This window comes from Echeneis naucrates, chromosome 7 (assembly GCF_900963305.1).
Source record: "Echeneis naucrates chromosome 7, fEcheNa1.1, whole genome shotgun sequence".
In the NCBI taxonomy this organism is placed as follows: Eukaryota; Metazoa; Chordata; class Actinopteri; order Carangiformes; family Echeneidae; genus Echeneis; species Echeneis naucrates.
The window spans coordinates 12,265,442-12,293,397 of NC_042517.1; the positions used below are offsets into that span (position 1 = coordinate 12,265,442).

General features: G+C 40.4%; 3 protein-coding genes and 1 non-coding gene across 6 annotated transcripts; 2 read left to right on the forward strand and 2 right to left on the reverse strand.

Moving 5' to 3' along the window:
- Positions 1-160: 160 nt before the first annotated feature.
- smc5 (structural maintenance of chromosomes 5) lies at positions 161-11,613 on the reverse strand. 2 transcript variants are annotated; one of them, XM_029506218.1, is made up of 24 exons: positions 11,361-11,613; positions 9,925-10,066; positions 9,606-9,658; positions 9,129-9,291; positions 8,823-8,957; positions 8,285-8,425; positions 8,009-8,170; positions 7,627-7,698; positions 6,918-7,173; positions 6,648-6,802; positions 6,398-6,511; positions 6,196-6,290; positions 5,916-6,048; positions 4,808-4,981; positions 4,556-4,725; positions 4,304-4,427; positions 3,741-3,863; positions 3,452-3,595; positions 3,237-3,359; positions 2,792-2,896; positions 2,568-2,687; positions 1,883-2,062; positions 933-1,028; positions 161-596 (listed from the first exon to the last, which is right to left on the reverse strand). In XM_029506218.1, the coding sequence occupies exons 1-24, from the start codon at positions 11,522-11,524 to the stop codon at positions 462-464; spliced, it is 3,279 nt and encodes a 1,092-aa protein (XP_029362078.1). In that variant the 5' UTR covers positions 11,525-11,613; the 3' UTR covers positions 161-461. The 2 variants fall into 2 exon arrangements, with proteins under 2 accessions (XP_029362078.1, XP_029362080.1); XM_029506220.1 differs by having other exon boundaries at positions 3,237-3,332; positions 3,470-3,595; positions 11,361-11,524.
- Positions 11,614-12,841: 1,228 nt separating this feature from the next.
- On the reverse strand, positions 12,842-13,212 carry LOC115046921 (small Cajal body-specific RNA 2). The gene has a single exon (XR_003840992.1).
- Positions 13,213-13,904: 692 nt separating this feature from the next.
- Positions 13,905-17,519, forward strand: LOC115046609 (protein FAM107B). The gene is made up of 5 exons (XM_029507094.1): positions 13,905-14,047; positions 15,332-15,359; positions 15,619-15,769; positions 15,857-16,001; positions 16,937-17,519. Exons 1-5 carry the CDS (start codon positions 14,024-14,026, stop codon positions 17,033-17,035), a joined length of 447 nt encoding a protein of 148 aa, XP_029362954.1. The 5' UTR covers positions 13,905-14,023; the 3' UTR covers positions 17,036-17,519.
- Positions 17,520-18,792: 1,273 nt separating this feature from the next.
- inavaa (innate immunity activator a) lies at positions 18,793-27,224 on the forward strand. 2 transcript variants are annotated; one of them, XM_029506837.1, is made up of 10 exons: positions 18,793-18,836; positions 22,708-22,801; positions 23,471-23,606; positions 23,757-23,879; positions 23,970-24,204; positions 24,292-24,345; positions 24,706-24,916; positions 25,240-25,389; positions 25,482-26,178; positions 26,418-27,224. In XM_029506837.1, exons 2-10 carry the CDS (start codon positions 22,740-22,742, stop codon positions 26,508-26,510), a joined length of 1,761 nt encoding a protein of 586 aa, XP_029362697.1. In that variant the 5' UTR covers positions 18,793-18,836; positions 22,708-22,739; the 3' UTR covers positions 26,511-27,224. The 2 variants fall into 2 exon arrangements, with proteins under 2 accessions (XP_029362697.1, XP_029362698.1); XM_029506838.1 differs by lacking the exon at positions 18,793-18,836 and having other exon boundaries at positions 22,715-22,803; positions 23,483-23,606.
- Positions 27,225-27,956: the final 732 nt, after the last annotated feature.

Here is a 27,956-nt window from a genome sequence, read left to right on the forward strand (position 1 = left end):
GCAGCGTCTACATTTGAAGCCTCCACTGCTGTCTGACTGCACAGTTGACTAATCATTTTTCTCGACGTTACATCTCAGAACATTTTAATCCACTGTGTTCGGGGCAGTACGAGGCAGCAGGTATTCACTAACTGTACTAAATAAATTTAGCATATTGATTTGGAACAGAAACAATATTTTATTGAAATATACATAAATGTATGCTTTCTCACTCTTAGGAAGAGAATAAATGCTGTACATGTATTGTAATCGTGCTCAATGCATATTTCTGTTTTTCCATTAACCTGTTTTAGAAATGTCAGTCCCATTTGGAACAACAATTCAAGAAAATATGCTTAAATATCCTTAATAGATAAATCGATGTGTTTTCATATAATATTATCCCTCAAATGTACATAAAAAACATTAGTACGGCTCAACATCACACTCAGAAATCAGGCATGTCAGGTCAACCTGAGGAATCATGTCTGGGCATTTTTTTGGAGACACCGTTCGATGAAAGTCCTCTCGTTCCATTGGTTTGGGGAGAGCATCTGGGGACCATTATGGACACACAGGATGGTCATTTCCTCTGCATACTGAAGATTCTGTAGCAGCTGAAAACAAAGCACAGCAGAGGATAAAGTTCAGGGAGTTAAAGAGCACACACCCAAACATCAGATTATACAGCTGATTTTTTTATTTTTTAGTTTTAAAATTTTTGTATAATTTTATTTTGTATCAAAGAATACTTTAAACTACAGACTGAGACCATAAACCGACTGGGAAAATTTACTGAGCTAATAAATCAAATGAGAAGCTAATTTGAACAAGTCCAGTTGTGTTTTGTCTATACATCATGTTATGTACTTTGTATGATATAAAAAATACTGCTTTACAACTGTTATAACAACACACACACAAAACATTCATTAAGAGGTAAAACCACTCACTTTGGGCGTAATGAAGAAGTACTGGGATGTTGTCTCTTTGCAGGCCGTACGTACAACAATATCGAAGACTCTTCTCTCATTAACAGGATCCATTCCCTTCACCCACACAAAAGAGAAACACTCAGCTACATCCATATTAAGTAAAACTGAATGCTTGCTACATGCCTATTATATTATGATAAACAACGAAAATAAATACTTTCAAATATTTTATACCTAGCACAAACTTCTAATGTTGTCAGGATATGAATACTCATCAAATTGTTTGAGTGTTTGTTAGTAAAGCAGCAAAAGTAAATTTCGCTTTCACACATCCTCAAAACAAGTAGTGAATGTTTTCTTTGGTATAATTCAACGACCCACTATAAAAACTATTTGTGATTATTATTATTTCAAGATGTGCTGCATTATTACCTTTAGTTGCCTAAGTTTGGTTTTGAAGGTAAAGGGCCACGTCACGACCATTTGCAAAGCATATTTTGACTCATGCTTCCTAAAATGTGAAGCATAGAAGCACCACCTCTCCACCTCTCTGAATCATTATGCTCTTTTTGTAGTTCCATGCTTTGGTATTTTCCTTAAATTATATGTACTGGATTTCTGAGTACCACAAAGATTTTTTGAGAAACTGAGCTCATTCCTCTCCCACTTTGTTTATATACACTTGGATTATTTTTACATAATTGCTCATTTAATTGCTCAGTATTTATCATTTCAAAGACTGTTGTTAAAACATCATAACAAATTCTCATCTTCAGTCATAGTGTGTTGAACTCTGTGGTCAAGTCAGACATTACGTTGAGTCTCAGCAGAGACTGAAGTGGCTTTGTGTTGCTTTATGTAAACCTCATGCCTGGCTTTGGTAGCAATATTAACAGCAGCTTTCAGGTGAAGCTCCTTTTATGTTCATGTTGTGGTGTTTTGTGGCTTTATGTGTGTGTGAGTACTACCTGGTTGATCTCATCCACCACTCTGAAGGGACAGCGATTGAGCTCCTGCAGGGCCATGAGGTATAACATTGTGGAGACGCTGCGCTCTCCTCCGCTCTGATGATATGCTGTGAGCTCATGGAGCTGAGTGCTGCTGTGAAACTTGACACGAATACGGATTCCATATTTGTCATATTCTTCCTGCAGTGGACAGACAGAAGACACACTGATTTAATGGCTTCAAATGTGATTTTGAAAATATACGCATTTTAATCAGAATATATGTTTTATGATCGGATCTATAGTTTGTTTTTGTTTTTTTTTACCAGCATTAATCTCTGTCATCTAACATTAATAGTCAGTCAGTTTAAATTATGAAGCTCTTCAATACTCTTGACCACAGAGAACCACTACTCAAAGCCAAGTTGTTCAATGAGGCAATGTTTAAAACATCTGCTCTGGTGTCACTTACACAGCACGTATGTCACTCTGAATTAGAGATAAATCTGTATAAAATGTAACAGAAGACATTTATAATTTCTACTTTTAGGACCTGATCTTCATCCAGAGCAATCACATCTTGAATTAGAATATTTTGTAAAATAATGGTGGAAGCCAAAAGTTCTAACAAGGTTTACAATGGCCAAATCTATGTATTGATAACAAACACAGAATAATCCCTTGACTCATGTGCATCAATGATTACCTCATTCTCCGCATGCAAATCAACCTCCCCGGCACACTGGATGGAGCGGAAGAAGTCGCTGAACTTGCCATTTATCTGTTCAACCAGTTGCTTTAGAGGGTTCAGCCAGCGTTCTTTAGCCTGTGACACAAACAAACTCAATGTGATGCATTTAGACACTGGACGACAATTTACACATACCAGAAAGGAGAACTTTTTCTGGAAGACTGCAGGAACAGGCTTACCTCTGATATGTTTTGCCTGTAGGTGTTCAGAGCGTTGCTCTTCTCTTCGAGCTCTTTCTCCAGATTATTAATTTCCTGTTCCCTCCTGTTGTATTCTTCAACAACCTTCGCAGCAGAGGATAAATGACAACAATTACATTCTGGAAACCATGATGGAATGAATAAAATGTTATGCATGAAATGGCTCATATTGTCTGAACACATGTAGTGTTACCAAATCACACTTTCGTAACGTGAGCATTGTAATCATTTAGCATTCTTCCTAACTACTGCTGTTACAATTTTAAAATAAAAAAATGATGTTAAATATCAGTCACATAATTTTTCATTCCAGGCCAGAGTAGATCATTTGTGCTGGAGAAGACAGACTCAACCTATCTACTACACTTCCTGAGAATCAAACCATACAGCCGTAAAGAAATTAAGCCCTCCCGGGGCAAATTACACTTTCACTGAGGCCAGTGAAGCACTCAGCTCTGGACCGCTCCTCGTTCAGCATTGCATCGATCTCGTCCAGTGTGTCGGGCAACTTGTTGAAAGCCTGCATTGACCAAAAAAAAAAAGTTCCCTTAACGTTTCATTGACTTTTGTTGTTAATGCTCTTATACTTAACAGGCCTCCAAAGCAGTGATTAGCCTGCATGCATCCACAGGAAAATACTGAATGGAAGACACTAACGTTACGCAGGTCTTCAGGTAAAGACTCATCATACTGCATCTTGCAGATTGACTTTGCTTTCTTCAGGAGGCCTTTGCAGTGTTCAGTCAGCCGGACCTTGCGCTGCTCCAGATGGTTGCATTTTTGCTACATGAACACATTGGCAAAAACCAATGAGCAAGAGGTAGATGATAGAATAAACAACATTTATACATATATAGCAGGGTGGATTATCCCTGACCTGGGGACTTTTTCTGCCTACGTGATGTTGTGCACTACTAGGAACACTTACATCAGTGGTCTTAAGTTCAGAGGCTCCTTCTCTACAGTCATTCTCCAGCTTTGTCTTCTCTGCCGTCAGCCCCACCGTCTCCAAAGCCAAGTACACCTTCTCCATAGTCAGCTTGGCTCTCAGCTACATATGATGGACACGCCAGAAAAACAGAAACAAAATGAGGGCGTGAGAGATACTGCGAAGACCGAGAGATTTGTCTTTTTCTAATATTTGATATACTAATAACAGTGTCATAAACCACCTCTCCAGTTCATTAACAATTTAAGTTCTGGTCCATGAAAATAAAGCGTGAAAACACTAAAGGGATGTAGCTACAAACACAGGTAATTTCCATTGTTGAAAGAAATCTGTCCATGACACTTTTATATTGTTACTGACTGTCTGTGTGTTGTGTTTGAATGTCTGTGTGTATCTTCCTGGCTGAAAACCCATTTTCCCTATTTTGGGACAATAAGGACACTTTGAACTTTGAATATTACTTTTAAATGTCATCTTAACACAGCTATCAAATGCAATGCAGTGACGTTGTGGAGCTTAGTTTTTACTTCAATTCTCCTTACCTTCATTTGGGCCATGAAATTTGAGACTATGGACACCTTCTGGGAATTGACAGATGCAATTTTTTGTTTTGTCTCCTCCTCAATCTTCTTTAGGTCAATGACACTCTGCTCCATCTGCCTGAGACTGAACATCGAGAAAAGAGGTACACACAACCATTAAATCTGCATGAACCAAACTAATGCTGACAGAGAAATGTGACAGGATAGAGTTGGAAAACTGCTGTGCACGTTACAGCAGTCCTTCATATTTACCTGTCCTGTTTGGTACTGATTTTTTGCTCCAGTTGTCTCTTTTTGCCTTTAACCTCAGAGAGATGCTTTTTCTCTGCCAGCAATTCATTGTCACGACGATCAAGGGCTGCTGCATCACTCTGCAGAGCCTTCAATCGTTCATCATTGTCCTTTAACTTCAGCTCACATGTCTGGTCACAGAAGGTGGTAGCAATTAAACTTTTTGACAATGACAATAAGTTTGGTCTGTGCTTTTACGCCAGAGTATTTCACCTTCAACTGCTGCTCCAGCTGCTGTTTCTCCTCAGCATCAACAGTAATAGTGAGATACTGGGAAGGCTGCACTGCAGAGTTACTTGTGCTAATCTTGTTGGAGTAAAAGGATCTTTTCACTGTGTATCTCTCCTCTGTTGTGTATAACACCTTGAGGTATGGTTCTTCAATCACCTTTGAGAAAGAGAAGCAACAAAGACTGATGTCAACATAATGCTGTGTGATATAAAAATGTCTGTCATATAATCCTCAATTGTTTATATGGTAATTTTAACATGTGGGCTACTGAGTTAGCTCGGCTAATGTAACTGCAGCAACGCTACTACTTTGCGGTAGCAGTTTTACATCACCCGCAAGGAGTTGTTTACGGCATTGCTAGGGGTGCATGGAAGTAGACAACATAGCAGAGGCAGAGAGCACAGTTGAAACAGAACCAACAGAGGAATTAGTGCTCAAAAGGGGGAACTGAAACTCCACTATTTGGCTTTGGTCTAGATTTAAAAAGTCAAACACCGACCAGACAATGGTAATCTGAAAAACATGACGCCAACAAGTCGTTACTAGTGACACGAACATGGCCAATCTTCTCTATCACTTAAAGACAGCATGAAGAACAGTACAGAGAGAGTGTTAAAATGCAACAAAGCACTACCGTTACCTCAAAACCACAAAGTGACGAAAAAGAAAGAAAGAGGGAAAAAAAAAAAAAAGAAAAGAAAAAAAACCACACCAACGAATGTGTTTTATAAATAAAAGGTGAAAAGATAAGATTTCATGTGTGTATATACATTTTTAAGAAAAAGTAGTATATTGGGGTATACATTTTTGTCCATATCGCACAGCAGCAGGTCAACAGATACATTATGGCTGACTCAGCTTTAAATGAAATCAGAAAGTAATAAAATGAGATTGTATGCAATTAATTTAGTTGACATCAAAATAAAGAGCATCTTAAATAAAAGGTAAGATGAAAGCAAAATAAGTTTATTTTTTTAATGTAATGGGTGGTGCCTATTTACTGACCTTGCTGATAGATCCATTTTTCTTATAGCTGTTAGACCAAAGAGGGGAAATGTAATGATAAAAATGAAATCAAGTGGGAACGCACCGTTTTAATCATGGCTTTGGTTTGGTCATTGCCAACGGGAACATCATGCACCTTGTACTGGTGACAGAGGTAACTCATTACCTCATCAGGTGCATCAAACATCTCACGTAGATATGTGAAGAAACCAAAACGCCTGCACATGAAAAATGGTTATTATAAATGTACAAGTACATATGAAAACAGAAGTAGTGTTCATAGACATAGACAACTATACAAATTGATGTACACATACACACCCAATTTTTGTTTTTGTTTTCTCTTACTCTTTCTTCTCTCTCACCTCATGGACTCGATATTTCGAGATGGTGGCCGCCTAGAACACGACTCCTCTGGAGCTGAAATGGAGTTCACCTTCAAATTCATCTTGTCACGGACCTGAGTCAAAACAAATGGAACAAAAATTTCGATTTTTTATGGATAAAAACTGGTTTTCTCACACCAAGTTTGGATTTCATTGATGTTTTGCTCAACTATAATTTGACCTCAGTCATGAATTTCTCCATGTCATCTTTCTTCTGGAAGACAAATGCTCGCAGGTCGTGGAATGAGATATGAGTTTCCACATACTTGGCAAATCGATGTTCTCTCACATTGATCTGAAGAACACAGACAAATCACAGATCAGAGTACTTTATACTTTCTATTTCCAACCATTCAAATCCCACACCCATCCTTCTACATGGAGATATGATGGCAAGTGATTTATCAGCCACGTGGTTCTCTGTGACTCACCACCAGCATCATGGGCTCATGGACATTTCCAGTAAACTGGTTTTTGTTCTGTCTGAGCCACTGGAGAGCAGCATGCGTGTCCCTGTGGCGATCTCGCAGCTTCTCCTCTTTGGCATTCAGCAGATTGTTCATGTCACTGAGCCTTCTTTCCAACACTGGCAATAAAATTGAATAAACAAAATCTCCATGAAAAACACTCACTTCATAATTAGATCTTTGCTTATGTTAACTGACTCAGAGGTTGCTGATTTTTATTTGAGAAACACTCACTCCTGCACTCAGCATAGAGATTGTCTCTCTCCCTGCGCAGGTCGGCCTTATCTCCTTCAATCTTGGCTCGCTCCTCCTGGTTGCGCCGCAGCTCCACATTGATGGCATTGATCTGTGGTGTCACATCTGGTTGATCACCAACTTTGGCAAGCTCTTCCTTCAAATCATTAATAGTCCTTCTGGTGTTGCTGATTCGCTTCTGGTGGTCTTCCTCCTCCATCTGCTTCAGCTTCAGTGTTTGTTTAATATCTTCAATCTGAAGAGAACAGTTGTCTTTCATTTATTATTCTTTATGAAAACTACTGTATACAGCTGAAGATAAAGTTGGATTGTCAACATAAACCTAACGTAGGAATGCACCACAAATTCAAACTGCAATTTGTACGATCATGTCTTTTGGACTTGATACAAAAGAAAGAAAATAGTATGTTTTAATTCAACTGACATCAATCTGGATATTTTATAAAGATACCTGTTATTAATTTAAGTACTCAATAGCCTGCTGAACCTCAAAGAGAGGTGAATTTGTAACATATTTACAAAAATTTTGTATGGTTCATTCATAATTTTGAAGCCCCTGTTCAACAGTGTCTAAATAATAATAAGAGTAAGAGTAAGAGCAAGAACAGAAATACATATATACCAAGATTACGTTCAATGCTGAGATTTTTTTTTACCCCTTTGAGTAAAAATAAAAGCGTAGTCTCACCTCTTTGTGTTTTCGATCTAACTGATCTTGTTTCTGTTTGCACTGGTTTGAGGCTTCTCTGATGGCGACAGTCTGAAAACATTGAGACATTTTTATTGTGAATTTTTAGGGCAGCAAAATGTTTTCAGTTGTTATTCAATTACAATTCCTGTGAAATCCTCATGACTGCCTAGAAAGGCATAACGCTTTACAAGCGCACTTATTTTGCTGCACCAAAGTCAGATACACAAGTGAAATTTAATGCAGTGCACACAAATACAGTCAGATTATAAAATTCCATCTGCACAGGGTTAAAGTAAACAGATGTCAGTGTACATCACGGCCCATATTTCTTCTTTGAGGCTTGACTGCTAAAATAATACTTGTTTTGTTTTTTTTTTACCTTAGCCTTTATTTGTGCCTCAGTCGGCTTCAGCTGGTTGTCAATCTCCTGGATCTTCCTCAGCATGGGTGCCTGAGCCTGCTTCAGCGCAGCAAGCTGCCTTTTAGCCTCGTCTCGTTCCCTCTTGATACCTTCAAGCTCCTTACGGGTAGTTTCATACTCCTAATGCCACAAAGGAACATAAACAACACTGTGAACAGACCAGTTTTTCTCTGATTGCACACTGTTTATTTGTCTCTACCTTTCTCATGCACAGATTTTTTTTCACCCACTCACCACCCACGGTTTCTTCTTCTCAAGCAATTCAATCACATCCAGATGCCTCTTCTTTTCATAGTAGCGGTTCACATCATGTTTGTTCCTCTCATTTCTCTGCTTGGCCTTCTCGAGGAAGTTTGCCCTCTCTTTCACTACATTCTACAGGCAAAGCACAGGCAACCATGAAAAACCTTGAGGAGCAAAGGTGCCTTTACATCTTTTTAACACAGAAGAAAAAGTGAAATAATCAATGCAGAAAACAATGAAACAATGTTTTTTTTTTTTTTTTAGAAAGGTGACAGAAGCCACAAAAATGTCAACTACACAAAACCTGTTTCATTATGTTCTAGTGCTTCTTGATATATATTTTGAAAAGGCATTCATTTAAATTGTGTATTCTAAATATTTTGTCCCCATTAATCACTAGTAGGTCTGCATTGTCTGCTGTTTTTGTTCATTTCTTTTTTGTATGTTCAAATATAAACTTTCAAATCAATCAATAATAGACTGATGCAAGATGCAGCTGTACAGGCCTATATGAAGTTTTCATGCTTACCTCCAGTTCTCGTTCTTTGTTGCGGAAGTTTTTTAGTTCACAGTGGTACTCATACATCTCTGGTGGTCCCACAGACTTCTCAGTGGCCTCCAGCAACTCAATTTTAGACATTTTGGCAAACTCTCCTACTTTTTCCTTTAAGGACAAACCAAGAAGGAAATGGAAAACAGTGAGGCAGATGTCAATTAGACGTACCATTTTGGACACCCATTTTATTTTAAGCAGAATAAAAAATAAATAAATCAGAAGGCATCTCTCTAATTAGCTGCCCATGTGTCCATTTATAACATAGTGACAAAAACATACCTGAGGAAGAAACTGGCAGAGGTTGCTGACTTGAATGTGCAGAGCCTTGACCTCTTCTTCCACTGCCTTCTGGTTACAATGTCTTCCATTCAGCATCCACAGAGATTGATTGTTCTCTACATGGATCTCTCTATTAATTACTACTTTACCGCCATTCTTGCACCTTAAATTTCAGGGAGTGTGATTTGATAATTAGATACATCTAAAACTACTCACAATGGGAAAAGTGAACAGAATGTGATAACTGTTCACAAAATGTTAACACAGTCATACCAGAACAATTGTGCCATTTAAAGTGGAAATGTTTGTATGTTTAAATTACTAAATTCATCAAAAAGTATAATCTTTCATGATTTCTACATGGATTTATCAAGACGTTCCAATCAAATAAATGCAACACAAAAAAATTAATGTAAAAGCTTGGTTAGTATTAGTAAGGTAGCAGTGTGCATGTGCAATCTATTTCCTGTAACTTACAGTTCAATCTCAATAGAGCCTTTAGGAAATCCGCGTTTGACATAAAGTCCAACCTAAAGAAACACAAATAAATCCTCTTAACAATCACTGCAACTGCAATTAAATAATTTCTCTGCTCAAATTAACTGCATAAAAATTTTAATTGGTGAAAAAATATAATAAAAAGTAACCAAGGAACAGTTGGACTTGCCTCTTACTGAAAGCCTAATTATTAATGTTACATTCATCTTGCATTCAAATTAAGTCACTGGGCTTCTACGCAGAAACTAAAGCCTGAACAGTGTCATTCCACGAGTGGTCTTGTTTCTGTGCTGTTTACCTTGTCGCCTCTACCAAGGATAGCGGTCTTGCCAGCCAGACCCAGACAAATGGCACAAACAATGCTGGACTTGCCAGTTCCATTGGCTCCAACTATCATGTTGAGATTAGGTCCAGGACACACCACAGAGTAGTCATAGGTCCTGTCAAAACACAAAGAACTTATTTAAAGATATTCTGCAGCGTTACAGTGGGACACATTTCCTTAAGTCAAGTTACGTCAAGTCACCCTTTATTTGTATAGCACTTCACAACAACCTATGCTGAACAAAGTGCTTTGCAGGCTAAAGGCTAAAAGCTACTAATGACAATAACCACAACTATAATAACAGTAAAGACGTCATTAAAATGAACCAAATATTCATGACTGAAACCTAAAATCTTACAAGTTCCAGTTTATCAACCATATTCAACTTCTCTCATCTTCTGACTATACTGATGGTGAGACAAATGACTACAGGATGTGGTTGGCCTCAACATCTTGGTCACAAAAATAAAAATCGGTAATTGTAAAAACCTAGAAGGAAGGGCAACTAAAGGGCTAATGGACAAAAAAAATCTTCTATTGGTTGAGGTACATTGGCGGACCTGACTTGTACCACTTTCTCGTGATTGCTTTTTTTACAAGCTATCAACAAGATTTTCTGTAAATATATGTCCTCTTTTAAAACATCATTCCCAGTCATATTTCATATTTCCAAAATACAATAACGTACACAAGTTAGATATATCATAGCCTAGAATGCCGACAACAGCAAGGTGAACAACTTCCCAAAATGTTATAGTTTTTGGGCAAAGCCAATAGACAGGAGGAAAAAACATTTCATATAGTCTTAATATTTAGATTGCAAGACTCAGTTTAATAGAATATACACTCATTACATTCACCCTATCCATTGTTATAAATAGGATGGACAAAATATTAGAAATGTCTCCCAGTGTAAAGCGTCAAGAAACCAGCATCCTTTATTGGCCTCCTGGAAGATGAACATGAATATTTTAACATTCATGAAGGGTGAATTGGTTCCAGGCATTCAGCACTTTTCCTGCACCTTAAATCGCCTGGCCTCTTTGTGTGTCTCTGTGTTGTCAATGTGAAATTGGGATATTATATGTGATGCTAATTTCCCTTAGAGAAAAATAAAGTTTGCTGAGTAATCTCGGCTGTCTTAAACGGCTGACGCACCAAAAACTGTTTCTTAAATGTGCCTAAACTATGATGAGGGTTTGATTTGGGCGCCATAGACCCGGTTTATTTCAGACTTGACGTTTAATGCCGGCTGAAAGTGTCTGATTTGAAGTTGGTTTTGTGACTAGTCCAGAAATGAAAATACAGCAGCGCTGATGTTACCAAGCAGTCCGGGTTATCCTCCAATAAGTTACGTTTTTAAAGACAGTTGTTATGTTGTCAATGTCGGACGAGGAACACAAACTTACAGGAAGTTTTTCATGGTGATCCGGAGTATCGACCCCTCCACAAAACGACCCTGTACTCCGTTTCCGTCGCGCTGGCTGCCCCTCGACGTGCAGCGGTTGCTAGCGGCCGTCTGAGAGACCCTGTGAACTTGGCTCAGTCTCTGTTTCTTCCTCGGCTCCGCCATGTCTGCTGGAAAGAGGCCGAGCTGCAGCTCCGAACGGCGGCGGGGCCCGCAGTTCGTCCTCGCGCTCCCCGCCGAGTGGCTGCCGAGAGCTGATTGGACGGAGGCGGTCACGTGCAAACACAAAGCCCTGCGTCATCATCACGGATACCGTTCATCACCGCGAGAAAGTGATTGCAGCCTGAATAAGCGTGTTTTCGGCCACCAGTCTGTATTTCGAGAAATTTAAAGGCGTTATTGGTCGTAATTACCCTTTTGTGATTTTTTTTTTTACCGAGAAGATTTGAAAACTAAGCAGCACCATCCAATGTAAATCTAATACCCATGTTATATATTTGATTTTAAAGTCTGCGTTAAGGCCCAAAGCTAAATTACTAACAAATCTTCAGCAGTCTTCACAATCACACGATAAACATTCAGTAAGGTTAGGGCCTGCTTTATTGTATGTCATGGAAAAAACAGACTTATGCAAACATGTTTCATTCTGATTTCTTAAATAATTAAACTAAATTAAATATCAAAACTATTTTGATTCAGTCCATAAACTGTACAACACTTCAATTCACAAACTGACAAGTCATGTAGAAAGAATCCTTTTGTCTTCTCTTTCTTTATTACATGGACTGAAGACAAGAACGATTATAAGATAAAACAAAAAACAAAAACAAAGATTCGTTTTCATTGCACATAAGGATTTATTAAAAAAAAAAAAGAAATTCCACATGAAAAGGTCAGCCGAAAACAAAGAGTGGGTATGATTTAATGCAGTTTACTGTTCTGAATTAAGCTCGGTATTTCTGGCCTCTACACGTGATGGTGAAATAACCAAAACCACGTTAGGCAACTTTTGTACCACAACAGCTGACCTCCCCCTTATGGCCGGTCGGTGGCGATAGAAACTGGCTGTAAACAATGTGGGACCTCGGAAGTGGATATAGGCATTTTGTGGATCTTTATGAGTAAATTTGTTTACATCATCTTGCTCTGAAATGCTCATTTGTGTTCAGATAATATTTCTGTGCTTAGTTTGGTGTCGAACCATAATTGTTTTTTTTTTTTTTAACCCAGAACCGGAAAAAAGAAACAACGTCGTGTAGCTCAGAGAAAAGCCCCGTAAAGATTCATTGTATCCACTCAGTGTTCACTAAACCCACAATGAATCGACTCAGTTTTCAATGTTTGGGTTAAAGTTTCCTTTTGAATTACTTTCAACGATTATAGTTAAAGCTATTTTACCTCAAAATAGACGTAAAAATGTTCTTCCGCATCACGCAGACTGTTACTGTGAAAGAGTCAAAGGCCCCGGCCGGTCGGTTGTGGTCAGATCAGAATCGCCTCTTTACTCATTGTTCGTCGTCGAACTTGAGACGGATCCCAAGTTCAACCAGAGCTAGTATATCTGATCAATTCATCACCTCTCACCACAACACGAAGCCGTGGAGGCCCTGAAGGTTTCACTGCCTGCTGCTCATCGCCTCACGGGCTTGCGAGCGCTTTTCCTATCACTTCCGATCAGAGCAGAGCCAAACTCTGACGGATCAAATAAGATCACTGTGTAGGTTTTTACCGAAACACCCAATCCACAGACATTCACATTCACATACGCACACAGAAACAAACGGACAACAAGCACTCACCTCCACACACTCACGCACTCTCTCTCGACACAACCCATTCAAACTATGGCGGATTAAGAACATCCGGGGCGGAGTTTAAATCTGCCGGCCGCAAGGGCTCATGGGACATCAACATTCGTAAACAGTTGTATGTTGACCTCATGTGGTTATTGGGGGAAAAACTTCATTTGTTAATTATATAACAACAACAACAACGGCAATAATTATAATGCTAACGCTAATGCTAATAATAATAGTAACTAAGATGAATTTCTAAGGCAAAAAACCCACACGAAACACGGAGTCTTGCTCAGAAACTATAGTTTGTCAGTTGCATATGCAGTGTGATGTTTGAGTGACAGGTTTGAAAATATAAAACACTTGTTTGAAAATTCCCATCACTTACAAAATCTTTTTAAATGCCATACCCAACATCAACTAATTGAAATGTATCCAAAAAACAATGAAGGTATTGTAAGGACTGTACAAAAATTACAAGATTTAGCTTTGCCTAGAAATCATTGTTGTTGGGAGTCTCTCTCATTAATGATGGGCTTGGTGGTAGGACTGGAATAGTGCCATGCCAGGTTCGTAGTAAGCTGCATTTGTGTCGGCGGCAATTAACTAATCTAGTATCCTGTCTCTGTGGGGGTGGTGAGGTAATCTCGAATGGCGTAATAAGATTTCAGTGTCTACTACCACTACTGATTACATCTAAATGGCAAGCTGAGTCTGAGGATCCCTCAGCTAAGGCACTATGTTGGACTTGGAGGCAGCAAAGAAACAAACAACAGACTGACTATGTGAAGAGCTGTGATTTGTTGAATAATGGACTGAAACGGGGCACTGTGACTGAAGAGAAACAGTGTACCTCCACCATTCTGCCATGGAGGGGTCAACTCCAAAAAAAGTGAGTTCTTGGAAATAGTTTTCTTAGACCTTTAGTCCTGTCTTGTTAATGTCTGGTCTAGTGGTCATCAGTCAGATGTTAAATTGACCTTTAATCAGGCAATGATTGTCAGTCTTGGTTTATTTTAAATTCTGCACTTCTCATGGACATTGTGTATCTCTGTTAACAGTTTACTGTGTGATTGAAAACATAATTGTATGTTTTGTAGAATACTGATGATGGTGTGTTTGTTTTATTCTTGTGAAGATCTTCTACTATTATGGACACTTGAGAGATTAAGGTCACTTTAGATGTTGCATATAAAGATGTGATTCAGATTTACATACCAGGCTGAAAGAACATGATGAGGTTGTAGTTAAATAGTGTTTGACAGGCATTGTATTCGGAAACATGAAGTATTCATTTGACCCCAAAAGGAAACGAATTTTCATTTGGTTATTTTTGGATGTACGCCTTAAATATAAAGTCTTGTTTGATTAAATACAGTGCCCACGTTTCTCAGGATAAAGGTTTGTCAACGTTACATGTAAGAGACGGTTTGTGGCAATGCAAGTGTGATGCCTGAGTGAGTGTTTGTGCTAAAGGGAATGAAACGTTGTGAGGGATCAGGTAGAGTTACTTTTTTGGAATCAATCCCAGCCCTGCAGGCCTTGTCTAGAACAATGGCATCCATCAGGTCAGACAGTCGTCAGGTCATTTCCAGCTCAACCTCTCTGCAGGGGCCCAAGGAGGAACGGGATCTGACAGCTTAGGCCAGGAACAGGGACAGTAAAAGGAACAATTTTAATCACACAAATATGCTGTTACCTATCTCAGGACAGGCAGAACAAAGACAGGTCAACCATCTGCTCTTTGCTCAGTGTGATCCCTTCATCTATGATCTAGTTTCTTTGGGCGTGGCACAAGTATCTTTCTCATTGTGTAACAGTAGAATGTCATGTTTTTCTTCCCATAGTGATAAGTCATTAGATATTTACATAGCGGTCTTCTGCATTTCTACTGTAAATTAATGTTTGTACAAAAGACAATCACATTTCGTGCCAAGCATAATGGACTGAAATGCTGTTACATCACATTTGTGCTCCAACTCAACACAGCTCACCTGCTTAAGTAACACAGCGGGCACTGTCCTTGTTAGCTCTTCTCTAATTATACCTTCTGTCCAATCAGCTGAAGCTCAAAATAAAGAAGTTTTGACAGACCAGCTTTTGTGCATAAACTCATAATGTCAAGTTACTAACAGGGAATCTCTTCTTTTTTTTTCTCACACACTTCAACTGACAGAAACCAGGATATGGCCATCATAAAAAAGGTATTTTAATGCACAGGCACTGAAGGAAATTTTATATTTATTTTTTTGCTTTCAAATGTGCTCTCTTTTTTTTAAATACCAAATGAATCATAAAATTAAGAATGTACAAATACTCAGTTATGATTTGATTTAATCATCGCCTATTGTTTGATGGTTTCACCAATTGTACGAATACTTTTTCATATATTTTTGGTAGAATTTGTCATATCTGAAAAGTTCAAACTACAAATCATGATATGAGCTGCTTTGTGCTCCTCAGAGAACTCTGCTGGCCCTTCACTGCTGTGCCGGCAGTCCACAGCAGACTATGGTAGCGATGATATTGTGCAGCCCAGGAAACTGAACGGCTCCTCAGCAGATACACCAAGTTACCAGAATCTGCACCGGGAGCTGCTGCTCAGCCATAAACGGTACAGGAGGTCACACGCCTTTTATCCTTTCAAGATTTGAAGCACGGCAGGGCTTGTGTTCCTGTGTATAACTGGCTGGCCATACAGGGGCCTGCTGCTGGAGGAGAAACCAGAGCTGAAGCGGGTGTTGGAGCAGCGTAGACTGGAGCTGCACAAAGAAGAGGAGATGGCACGACGGGGGCCTTCAGATCTGGAGACAGAGCTCCGAAAGAGGCAACAAAAACTGCAAGAGGTCAGAAGCACATAACATACAGCTGGGAGACATTTCAAATAAAAATTAAACAACACAAATAATTTCACTTTGGCGCGAACACACACTGGTTGTTGTCAGTGTTACCACAAGAGTTAAAAAAAAAAAAAAAAAACATATCTAGTCTGGTTGTGATTTCTGAGTTGTTACAAGTCCAACAAAGAGCTACTGCGCAATGGTTTTATTTAAACAAATGTCCAACAACAATGCAACACCCATAATCCCAGCTGACACTGGGTGATGGTGGAGTCAACCCTGGACAAGTTGTCTATTGCTGAGCCAACATACTATGGCCTCCAGCAAATTTAGACTCCCCAAATAACCTAAACCTGCGTGTTTTTGGACTGTGGGAGAGAGCTGGAATAACCAAAGAGAACACACACAGGCACAGACAAACACTACATTGTCATTGTCAGGGCTCGGGTTCAAACCCACCACCTTCCTGCTGCAAAGTGGTAGCAACAGTCAATTTATTTGAATTATCTAAGTTACAAAAAAAAAGAAGAAGAAGAGAAAATTCCAAAACTGAAAACAAATGTGTGCATTGGAACCTGAGCCTGACTGTGTAAGAGCCACCTCCAACACTGAAATTTTACTTGCATGCTGATGCGTCATGTGACAGACTGTCAATGAATGACATTTGAAATGTCCATATTATTTTTATATATTAGTATTGATTAGCTGGGATATGTATGGCCAAATACTGCTCAGGATTTGACCTATCTCAACTCTTGTTGAGGCAGTGTTTTGGGACTGCATGTTGACTCTGGAACACGATTACCCTCCTTTTAAACTTTGGTGTTTGAAATGTTGCCCGGTCCAAGAGGTAAACTGCTTTTAGCCTAAACCCAAAGGATGAGGTGGATGACACGGGCTGGCTGAGAGCAGCTACACTGACCTGTACTTCGTTTTTCCAGTATGAGCAGGAGGAGATCAGGCGGCGGGAGAGCCAGCAAAAGATCCCAGAGTTTGTTCGTGTGAAGGACAACCTGAGACGGACACAGACATCTGAGTAGCGAGGCCCTAAAGCTGCCATCGGCCCCTGCTGCATCTCACCACAGTGGCCCTAAATCTTAATGTTCACTGCCTGTTGAGTTACATGTATACACACATATATAAATATCACAGAGGCACCAAATGGTTTTGTGTCACTTAATGAATTCTAAATTGTATTTGGAAATATCACATCCAAATCCATATTCAAAAATTCCTTTCTAAATCATAATCAGAGTTTCTGATGAGGAAGTGGTAGTGCAAATTTGTATTTCTAATTATTTGAATGAATATTTGTTAAAGGAGGTTGTTCAGAGGTTGGATATTTTTTATGTTTTCTATGGTAATTATATTATTTCTTTTTTCTAACATCTCATGCTTCTTCTGGGCAACATCAGTGAAACTGAAATCTTTAAAAGACTAGTGTTATGGGATTGCTGACGAATGCATTTCTCAACTGATTTGTATAAATAATAATCTCCCAATGTTACAAATTTGTTTGTTTATCTGTAGCTGTCATGACTTGATTTCCTCTGTGTTTGTGTGCTGTGGAAATAAAAGCTTCATGGTTTGCAAAGAAGTGTTGTCCTGTTGGACTAAATTCAAAGAGCAGGGAACTGATTTACATGCAGCTCTTCTCCCTGAGGACTCTCTTGTTCTTTCTCATGGATATGGGACTTAGTCTAATTAGCCGATCTTTTCATTCCATCACGGGACGAGAGGGGAAAGCACGGGCCATCTGGTGGAAGCTTTTCATGATATGTAGACTGGGAATGCCCAAGGGCCTGGTTATAGCACTGGAAACATTTGGGAGACTCTGTGAGGCCACTGGCTGGAGTCTAATAAAAGTAGCTTGTATCAGAATTGCATATAGGTTATTAAATGCTTAGACATTTGGTAAAAGAAGAGGTCGGATGTAATAGAACTATCAACATTACTTGTTTTTTAATGATTTTACAGATGCTTTTATCCATAGCATCTGACAAGTGAGAGACAACACTAAAATTTTAGTTTAAGGAGGCTTCGGAGTGCTACTTCTATTCTGAATTAGTAACAATCCTAAACTTTAGTATGTCCACATTCATTATAGCATAACTACAAGTTAACAGCATCCCATAAAAAAAATATATAAGAATTTGATTGCTATGATAGGTTGGGCAGATTAATAACTAATAGTTTTATACACACTACACACACTTTCTATGCAATATTACTCAGCAGAAAAATTATTAGCTGTCAAATAAAAGTACAACATGGATGGATGGATGAAGTTGCCCAGACAACATCCTCGCCGTGAAGGGACGAGCTGTGTTTGTTCTTGTTCGCCATCACTTACTTGGCAGCTGTCCTGTTCTGTTTTTTTGCTTTTTGCTTTTGGTTCTTTGACCATAACTTGTCTGTCCCTCAGCCATTCATCCTTTGTGTGTCCCCTCAGATGAAAAGCCCCTCCGTCCCGGCGCGTGCGGTGTCAGTGCGTCAAGCGTGTCTGGGGAGGCAGCGGCGTCGGACTGAACTATTTAGAAAGCGTCCGGGGGAGATGACGGCGGCACGAGAACATACGTTTACTGCTCAAAAACGTACTTTTCTGAGAATAAATGGTTTCAAGAGCTCGAACCGTTGGAAAGAATAGGCTGTGAAGAAATGTACGTGAAAAATAGCAACTAAAGATCTCGGGGCAAAGATCCATAAAGACTTTTTCCCCCCTCAGAGAAAAATTGGAGTGGACTGAAACAGATGTCCAAAGCGCTGTCCTGACGTCAGAGCAGAGAGAGGACAGCTGCTGTCCCTGCAGAGAGGATGTCTTAGAGGAGGACACAGCTCAGGGTGAGTAGCTCACATTTACCTGGACTTTACTGCCTGAGAGAGACAGACAGAGCAGAAGCAACACTGAGTGCGGCTCTGGAGATGCAGCTAACAACAACTGACAAACAGTGGCATTATGATAATGTTTATCTCTGCTAAAGTGAAGTAACCAACAGAGACATTTAAAGAATGTAATAACACTGGAGAACAGAGAGGTGTTATAAAATAAAAGTACTCATTGTGCGTCGATCATTAAAATGTATTATAATGAAACTTTTTTTGTGCAGCTGAATGAAATGTAACTATTTTTAGGACTGTAGACTTTCCAAGTTACACAGCTCCAATTTGGTCAGATCTAATTAGTCAAATAAGTTTAAACACGTGTGCTAAATGTACATTGTATTTTGCTCTGCAACTTGTATTATTCTCTGGAATGTAAATACAGCTCAGTGAAAATTGCAGCATTTCTCTCTGAAATTCAAACTAGTAGAAATACCTCAAAACTTCACATGTGCTTCAATTCAGTTCAGAATTTTAAATGTCTGCTTCTCCGCTTAAATTCAACCTGGATTTCCTCCTTAACACTACTGCACGATGTGACTGGCAGTAACTAATTGATTCTTACATGTTAAAGAATCAGTGCTAATCCTGTTACAGCATGACAGGAACCATTCAGTTGAATTAGTACATTTACTTTGGATGAACAATGCACATTTTACTGTTGCGAATACCTGTGAACATTTACTAGCATTTACTAATTACTATAAACTAGCTTTCAGAGATAGAAAAAAAATCCTAATAATAATAACTCAGTAGGATGTATGTGGGGCAACACATGGGTTGGTGGCTGTTGTTTGTGTCCACAGCAGCAGAATAAACAAAGCTTCCTCCAGTCCACATGTTGGCAGACTTGCACTGTTACTTTGGCGTCAAAGACAACACCTCTGTGTTGTTCTGGAGTCCCCCGGTTCTTTTGTTAATGGCAAATTCTTGTGGGTGAAAAGCTGCAACCACATCCTGCCGGTGGTCTGGGATGACCATCAGTGTCCATTCAAAGGTCTCAGAAATGATGACTCAGAGGGACAAGGTGCCATGATCCCCGACTGGCCCTTCGGCCCCTGGCGAACAAAGGAACATCTCTTCTTGCCCTCTGTATTTACGCTGTCATTGGGCTGTGACAGAGTTGGTGTGTCTGGCCAGCATATGGCCTCCAGAGGCTAGATCAGGACGCTGCATTGTCTCTGTTCGAAAACTGAGACTGCAACAGTGCTCATCTGAATGAATGCTGACAAATAAAAGAAGCTCACAGTGTTTAAGACTTTACCATCACCTTCTCACAGCTGTGGCTTTAATCAACTGTATGTAATCATGGCTTAGTGTCTGTGTTTTGCTGCTGTTTGTGGGGTTTCCGAACTAAACATTGCTTTCTGAGCTAGTTCTGACTCCACTGACATACTTCCTAACTCAGCTCTTCACTTTTGTCTGTCTTGCCACTCCCCCACGTCGATGCACTTTTCTCCCAGCAGCCCATATTTTGTACAGAGTGGATCAATTTTGCTGAATGGATTTTGGCTTTTCTTCAGACTCTGAAATAAGGCATGCTGTAAAGTCGTTTGGTTTCTTCCATAGTATCAGCATTCAGTGGAGAATCTTAATTACAGGGTTTGAGTAGGCCTCGGTCTGGTTTCAGGATCCCTCACTGTTTCCTCTGCACGGCTGGTCCCCGTTTGTCCGTTGGTAATTCCAGGGCCGACCACAGTGGTAATGAGCATGGTGGTGGTGGCGTCATTCCAGGAGATTGCAGCTCCAAAGGCTCATGGGAAAGGGTGGTGGAGGAAGTTTGCAAGACAGTGAATCCACATCATAATCTCCTGCCATAAACACAAACTTCCGGAGATGCTGTACCATCTCAGTCCTGTAAGCGAATGAGGATAGGTGGGGACCTCCAGCTCCCATCTCTAACAAGTTTCTACAGAGTCTTCATTAGTGATGATCACACACTTTCCTCAATTAAGATGTTATGGCTACCTCACTCTAGTCTGCTGGGAGGAGACTGTGCTATCAGCACCTATCCTCTTAGGAAATCGACTGCTGTTCCTGTTCCCCTCGATGAACTGAAGTATAATTTTTTTGGCTCCTCCCTGTAGTATGATTTCAGCGTTCCTGCAGGTTCTTATGAAATCTATGATGAATGATTTTGAAATGAGCTGCAGCGCCTAATGAGATATGCTTTTCTTACCCAAACTCACACACCCACTGTGCTTAGACCTCTGACCACAGACTCTTGTGAAAGTCTTCAGAGTTATGGGGTATAAGTGGGTAAATCCCCCAGTACCCTGCCTGTCTCTGATTACCAGGCTGGATTCTTGTTGGCGTCATTAGTTTTAGGTCACTGCAGTGTGGAGGCGTGTATCTGAGTGTACAGCAGGCCTGAACCTTGCACAGTAAAAGCTCAGCAGTTGCTTTCTCCACCTCTCACTGTAGCCTTGTCTCAATATTGGCTCAACAATGCTGCTCAGGCCCGAAGCAGAGTTGTCAGCAGATATTGCACCCACAACAGATTATTGAGGCTGGTTGGCGGATACAGGGCCTTTGTTGAAGTGTTATTTTACTGACTTGAGCTGCCTGGCTCTCCCTCATTGTGCTACCGGCTGCTCATAGCTGCGTCAGTTCACATGAGTTGCTGCGGTGAATGGGTCAGGCCTACGGGATACACAATAATATCCTGTTGGAGGACGTTCTCATCCACACAGAATGAGTCTTTCTGGTCCCTGCAGGAAAAGGCTTGATACCAATCTCCAAACATAGAGCATGAGACAGGAGCTGAGTATTATACACAGTGACCATACCAACACATTCATTCCTGTCTGTTTTTATGTCTATCTGCCCCCACACCAACCCCCCCCTTTTATTCCTGACTAATAACACAACACATTTTCACATGAGCTGTGGATGCCTCAGGAGTGATATTGCTTGTTTACTGTTTACTCGTTACCTTGTTATGAATGTATCCAAGAAAAAAAGACAAGCTAATATTTGTGGGTATAACGTCTCATGCCATCCTCTGGCCTCTTCATGGAGGAGTCTAGGTTGCTGCCAGATATGTGAGGAATTAAGTTGGAAATAAAGGCAGCAACATTTTACGTCCTGGTTTTAAAAGTCTGGCCTTTTGCTGTTGTTCTCTTTTTCCTCGTCTTGCTGTCATTAATCTCTGCATCTCATTTTAGCTTATTGTCAGTCAAGTGTTTGGTGGAGAGACAGGGCAGGCCATAAACATGAGTTGTGTTCATCTGTTTGCGAAACTGTGCTTGTGATTTGGGCAACATTGCACAGGAGTCAGCAGGGACCTTGTGATCAGATGCTGCGTGGACAAGCCCAGCATTGAGACATTCTTCCACTTTAAAGCCCCCAGAGGGTTTTTTGGACACTGGTTGAATAGGAGCTAAGGGAGGGGTGTGTGAGGGGAACAGGTGCAGTGCACGAGTGGGGTAATTCCCGCTGCCATCTGCTTTCTTTTTCGGGAGTCTGGGCTCTTTAAACGCCCTCTGACACAGCTCACGGCGACACACTCCCCTAGCAGGCGCACCATGCCCTGTCACCATGGCACCACGATTCAGAGTGACCCCCGCACATGTGCCGAGTCAACCGTGAGGGTCTGCCGCTTTTGTGATGGAGCATGTCGGGGGAAGAACAAAGAGAAGGAGGAGGGGAGAGATACTGGGCTGCATGGATGAGTGTGTGAAAGGACACTTGCCAGTTATTCACTTTTGTTAAGTAAAACAGCAGAAACAAAAATGAATGAAGCCATGTGGCAGAAAAAACAGCAGCAGAATCCTAAATCTTCCAAGTGACCAATTTCATTGTATTATTCTGAACAAATTTGTTTCAACAGGTATTTCAAACACTTCAGAGCAGACACTCAAAATGACAGCCATCGAGGGTAAAGAGGAGATCAGTGACACTGACAGTGGGATCATCCTGCACTCTGGTAAGAACATTGTAGATGAAACATACCACTACAGAGCTGAGTTATACACATTTTGCACACAGGCCAGGGTTAAGAGTGAAATAATACTGTAATATAATGATACTACCAAGTCCTTGAGCATTTTTAAATTGGTTAAATTTTTTTCAATTGGATGCAGGAAAATACTGAACATACAATTATATTTTTACTTTCTTTTAGTCTGTTCTTATCCTGAATTACCCTAAATTAATCTTTGGCATGTATGGGATATATAAGTATGTAAGGTTTAAAGAACCAAAACATATGCAGAGCCTGTTATATCTGTAATAAGCTAATAATGACCCAAACAAACATGGTCCACACATGACCAAGCGTTGGCAACATCCCACATGGCATTATATCATGCAGGCAGGAGAAAATCACCACAACAAACAATTTTAACAGCGGAGACCTGCTTATTCAAGAACCAGATGTTAGACCCAATTTTAGTGGAAGTCCAGAAGAAACAACACAGAAACAGTGCACAGTTTAGAGCAACACAAAGTCCTCAGGGTTCTGCGGCTGCTCTCGGTGCAGCTCATGGATGTGATTGTAGACACATTTTTATATTAAGTAGAAATAGCGATTTATTTATTTCTCTTGCTGATAATTTTTTTTGTGGCAAGATGTGCATGATCTGGTCTTCTTTGGGTCCAGACAGTCCCACATCTCCCGCGAAGGACCTGACCACCCACACCAGAGCCCTGAAGCTGAAGCACCAGTCTCTGGAGGAGCGTCTGGAGCTCTGCCTGCTGGAGCTCAGAAAGCTCTGCATCAGAGAGGCAGTAAGTACCCTCCTAGATGACAAGCTCTTGACAAGATATTATTTTGTGCTTTATTTATTATAATTGCTCTAAATGAACGGTTAGAAGGGCATTCTATGTGTCAGTGTCAAATATTTTCTATTTTTGATCAGCCTGTTCACTTTGTCACAGGAGCTGACAGGGACACTACCCTCAGACTATCCTCTGATGCCTGATGAAGAGCCACCTCGGATCAGAAGGAGGATTGGAGCTTCTTTCAAGTTGGACGAAGGTCTAATCCATCTGGACAAACAGGTACAATGATCAGCATTAAGTTATTCTGAGGAAAGCAGACTGCTGTTTCCCAGCTACAAGTAAATGTCTTTTCTCTTGTTTCTTTCGAAGGATACAGAGTTGCAAGCACTGGAAACTGACTTGGCTCTTCAGCAGCAAATTTATGAGGCGGCTCGCAAACTCTCCCTTGAAGGCAACCTCAGTAAGCCACAGAAGAAAAGCCGACTCCAGCAGTGCAAAAGAGAGGAGAAAAAGGTGAGAGATCTGCAGGAGGCCGTGTTCCAGCATAGAATCAAGAGCGAGTGCAACTCACCGCACATCAACAGCTCAACAAGTCACAACAAAGGTGAGCAACACTGCTGCCCCCTAAAGACCAATGTGTTCACTGCACTTATGGACAAGGACATTTAAAAACCTGGTTTTCTGCATTCAGATCTGTGCGTGTCTGATGACAGCTCCCTATCTGATGTTGTGGCCCTGGATGAGGGTAAGAGCGCTTTACCTTTATACACACACAGTATAATTTTAAGTTTGTTAATACACCGGATATAACTATGATCTAATTGACGCATAAAGTAGACAAAAGACTGCAGTCAGAGGTGCATTGGAGTTGGAATGAAGTATCAATAGAGTCAAGTCAAGCATGAGTTCCTCAGAGCTGTAACCAAGTACAGTACCTCAGTTGCTTTCTACCGCCGTATTTAATAGATTAGATGTAGATCTGAACTATTTTTGGGCCTGATGGCCTAGATATAAAGCAATTAACATTCATACATTTTAGCATGCCCTCAGATTTTAAATGAGAATTATTGACTGACTGATGGCTGTTCTGTCTGATTTTTGACAGAGGTCGACCCACCCAGTCCTCTGTGTCCTCCAGTGCTGGGCACCTCATATTCAGACCCCCTGCAGCTGTCAGCTAAGGCCTCGCAGTCATCCCAGCCCAGTGTTGAGTATGAGCGCTCACCCATCCAGAACTCTCCATGGAAGGAGTCCAGTCTGGACCAGCCCTACCAGAAGGCCACGAAACCCCAGTCAACCTGCAGCAGCAGGTCCAGGTGGGAATCGAAATGGTGATGAAGACTTATAGTTTACAGAAATTGGTATTAAAAAGAATGTAACAAGTCAATATTTACTTTATGTATGTATAGTACTTATTATGAAAGTAAATATTGACTCAATTAAAAAATAAGGTCAATTTATAGAAAATGTAAAATACATTATATACATAAATATTGATGCATCAAACCAATACAATAGCTACAGTTCAAATGTTTTTAATTTTTATATTTCACTGATATAATGCAACCTTAATCAAAAAATTATTTTAACTTCATCAGATATGCTCCATGGCTTAGGTCCCTCCTGTTTTTGTTTGCAGTAGTCCAGCAGGAACCCGAGTATCTGCAGAAACCAGCAGGATCCCCATCTCTCAGTTTATCAAGAACACAGCCTTGTCTCACAATCACTCCACCAGTGCCCCCTCCACCCCTGAGCTGCATGTTCGTCGTCAGTACTCCCAGTCCTTCAGGTGTGTTCATATGTGTGACACATCAAATGTGTCATGTTTGCAGCCACATATTTATTTCAGTTTTTTCATTTTTACCTGGCTTGTCTCCTCAGACTTCCAAAGAATAAGCCGCCTGCTGACTTGGATCGCCTCAGCTCAGAGAACACCCGAGGGCGAGCCAGGCTGCCACACCGGCACTGCGTGGCTGATTTGATGGTGCGTTCTCCGGAGTACTCTCCTCTGCGTCCATACCAGTCCAGCTCTGAAGACAGCAGCTCAGAGCACTCATCCTCCTCCTACATCAGCTCTCCTGGGAGGGATGGACCCACTGAGATTCCAAAGCTCTGCCCACCACCTTATGGATTCCACTTTGGTGCACAGAAAAAAGGACTCTCCAGCTTCTCCAACTCACAAAAGAGTCCCAGCCATCCTCATCCCAGCCAGGGCTCTATCAAGACCGTGGCAGAGGATGGTCCCCTCTCCCCTAAAGACCTGGACATGGGGAAATGTTTTGTGTCCTCCCCTCCTATAGCACGCAGCTGTCAGCAAAGACAGTGGCAGGATGGAGTATCATCCCCAAGGAGGATCCTAAAGCCCCCACCACCTTACACCAGGCTGGTGCGAACACCCTCGCTGAAGGAGTATCCCAACCACGCCATACGGCTGATGCCCAGGGAGATCGTATCAGAGGAGCTCAAGTCCTGGCACCAGAGGAATCAGCTGCAGAAGTTGCGGCCAGGCTGTGTAGATCAGCAGAGCTCTGTCAGTGTTAAAAGCCCCACTTCACCTCATCTGCATCCATTTAAACAGGTACAAATAAATAGCCCACTATATCTGATATCATTTAAAATGCTAACATAAAGTCCATTCTGAAATATTTAAATGTGTTGTATCCGACATAAGGGAACCAAACTGAAAGGCGGACTTTGCTAAGAAGCAGGAGTCATTAAAGACATTTGCTTTGGCAATTGGCTGCAACAGTTAATTGATTGTATACATATTTATGTACACACAATATATCCACCCACGGATTTGATGTGTTTTTGCAGGGGTCGGGTAATGTGGTTCTCCAGAGGGCTGCAGATGGGACTCCAGTCCAGTGGTTTGTGGCCGAGGATGCTGAAATTGTGAGCCAGGTGTAGCTGAGACCTCTGCTCTTCTGCAGTATGATCAGTAGGATGTTTTCCATTCCTTTCTATTTATCTCTGTATTTATTAAGCCTTTGGACTCTCTATGAGATTATTTGTTGACATGGCTGAGAAAAAAAAAATTGACCTATCGGTACCCTGATGAGCACATTTCTCTCTCTCCTTTTAATTTAAAATTTAATGTAAGGTGCGAAGCCAGTTTTATTTATTTTAAATTGTTTTCTAAAGGTCATTTCTAAACATTTCTGAGGTGAATTTAGGTTCATGCAATTTCAATTACATGTTAAAAGGATCATAAATAATCTGTGTTGCCCAGATTTGCTTTGCATCTGGCACACACTCTGCACCTACAGTAGTTTCCAAATAGGTTTTCCCATTAGTAATATAATTTACATTATATTTACTTCTTATTTTAAGTTTCCTTCTTGCAACATAGAGACCTATTTTCTAAATTCTTGAAACACCCGTTGAAGATTTTATTTATATTTCTATATAGAAAGTTTCAATTTAACTGTCTAGCCATGGAGTGAAGTAAGCTGAATCTTAACATTTGCTATTAACTTTTTGATGCCTTAAACAGTGGTTTGATGAATGTTTTCACTGAAGCTTGGTGTTTTCTTACTAACCAAGTGATTGTATGACTTCTGAGATTTTTTTTTGCTATTTATAATAAAAAAAAACAAAAAAAAAAAAACAACAACTTTTGACTGAAAATTACATTTGTGTCATTTTTATGTAGAAGGTGGAGAACACAAGGCATGGAAAAGTGATGGGTCAACAATCAAATGTTGTCTTACATCAAAGTGTTTAATATTGATATACAAAGAGCTTTCCAAGCAGCGGTCTACATATTAGACTTTCACAGGACAGTGGCTGCCCGTAGACTACATCCTGGTAACTGTGTCTTCTAGATGAACAGATCATGGCTCAAATGAATCATGCAGCCTCCACAAAAAGTAAGTCAGCATTGCGACACAGAAAAGCATAGCCAGGTACAAGCAGAGGACAACCCACTGACAGCGATACAGCCAGTGAGCCAGAGGACGTCGCCCCTGTGAAGAGCCGTACCTGCAGAGAGCAGGCAGCGTTTGTCCACAGGAAACAATCATCACGCTTCTTAAAAACTCTCTTAACAAATCTGTTCACTTACTTGTCCACAGAGATTCGCGGGTAGATATTTGTATTCTTTTTTTCCTTGTCTGACTTCTTCCTTGTTGGCACAGCTTTCCCCTTGTGCCTCTGTCGCAAAGTGCCCAGGGGGAGACTGTAGTCAGGACATATTTTATAGAAATTGAAATCACTCCAGCGAAATGTCATGTAAAGTTACAAAGGGTGGACAAAATAACAGAAAAAACGGACAAATTAAATAAACACAGATTAATTTAAGGGTTTGCATAATTTTAACCAAACTTTCTTTTTTTTTTTTCAGTTTTAACTTGT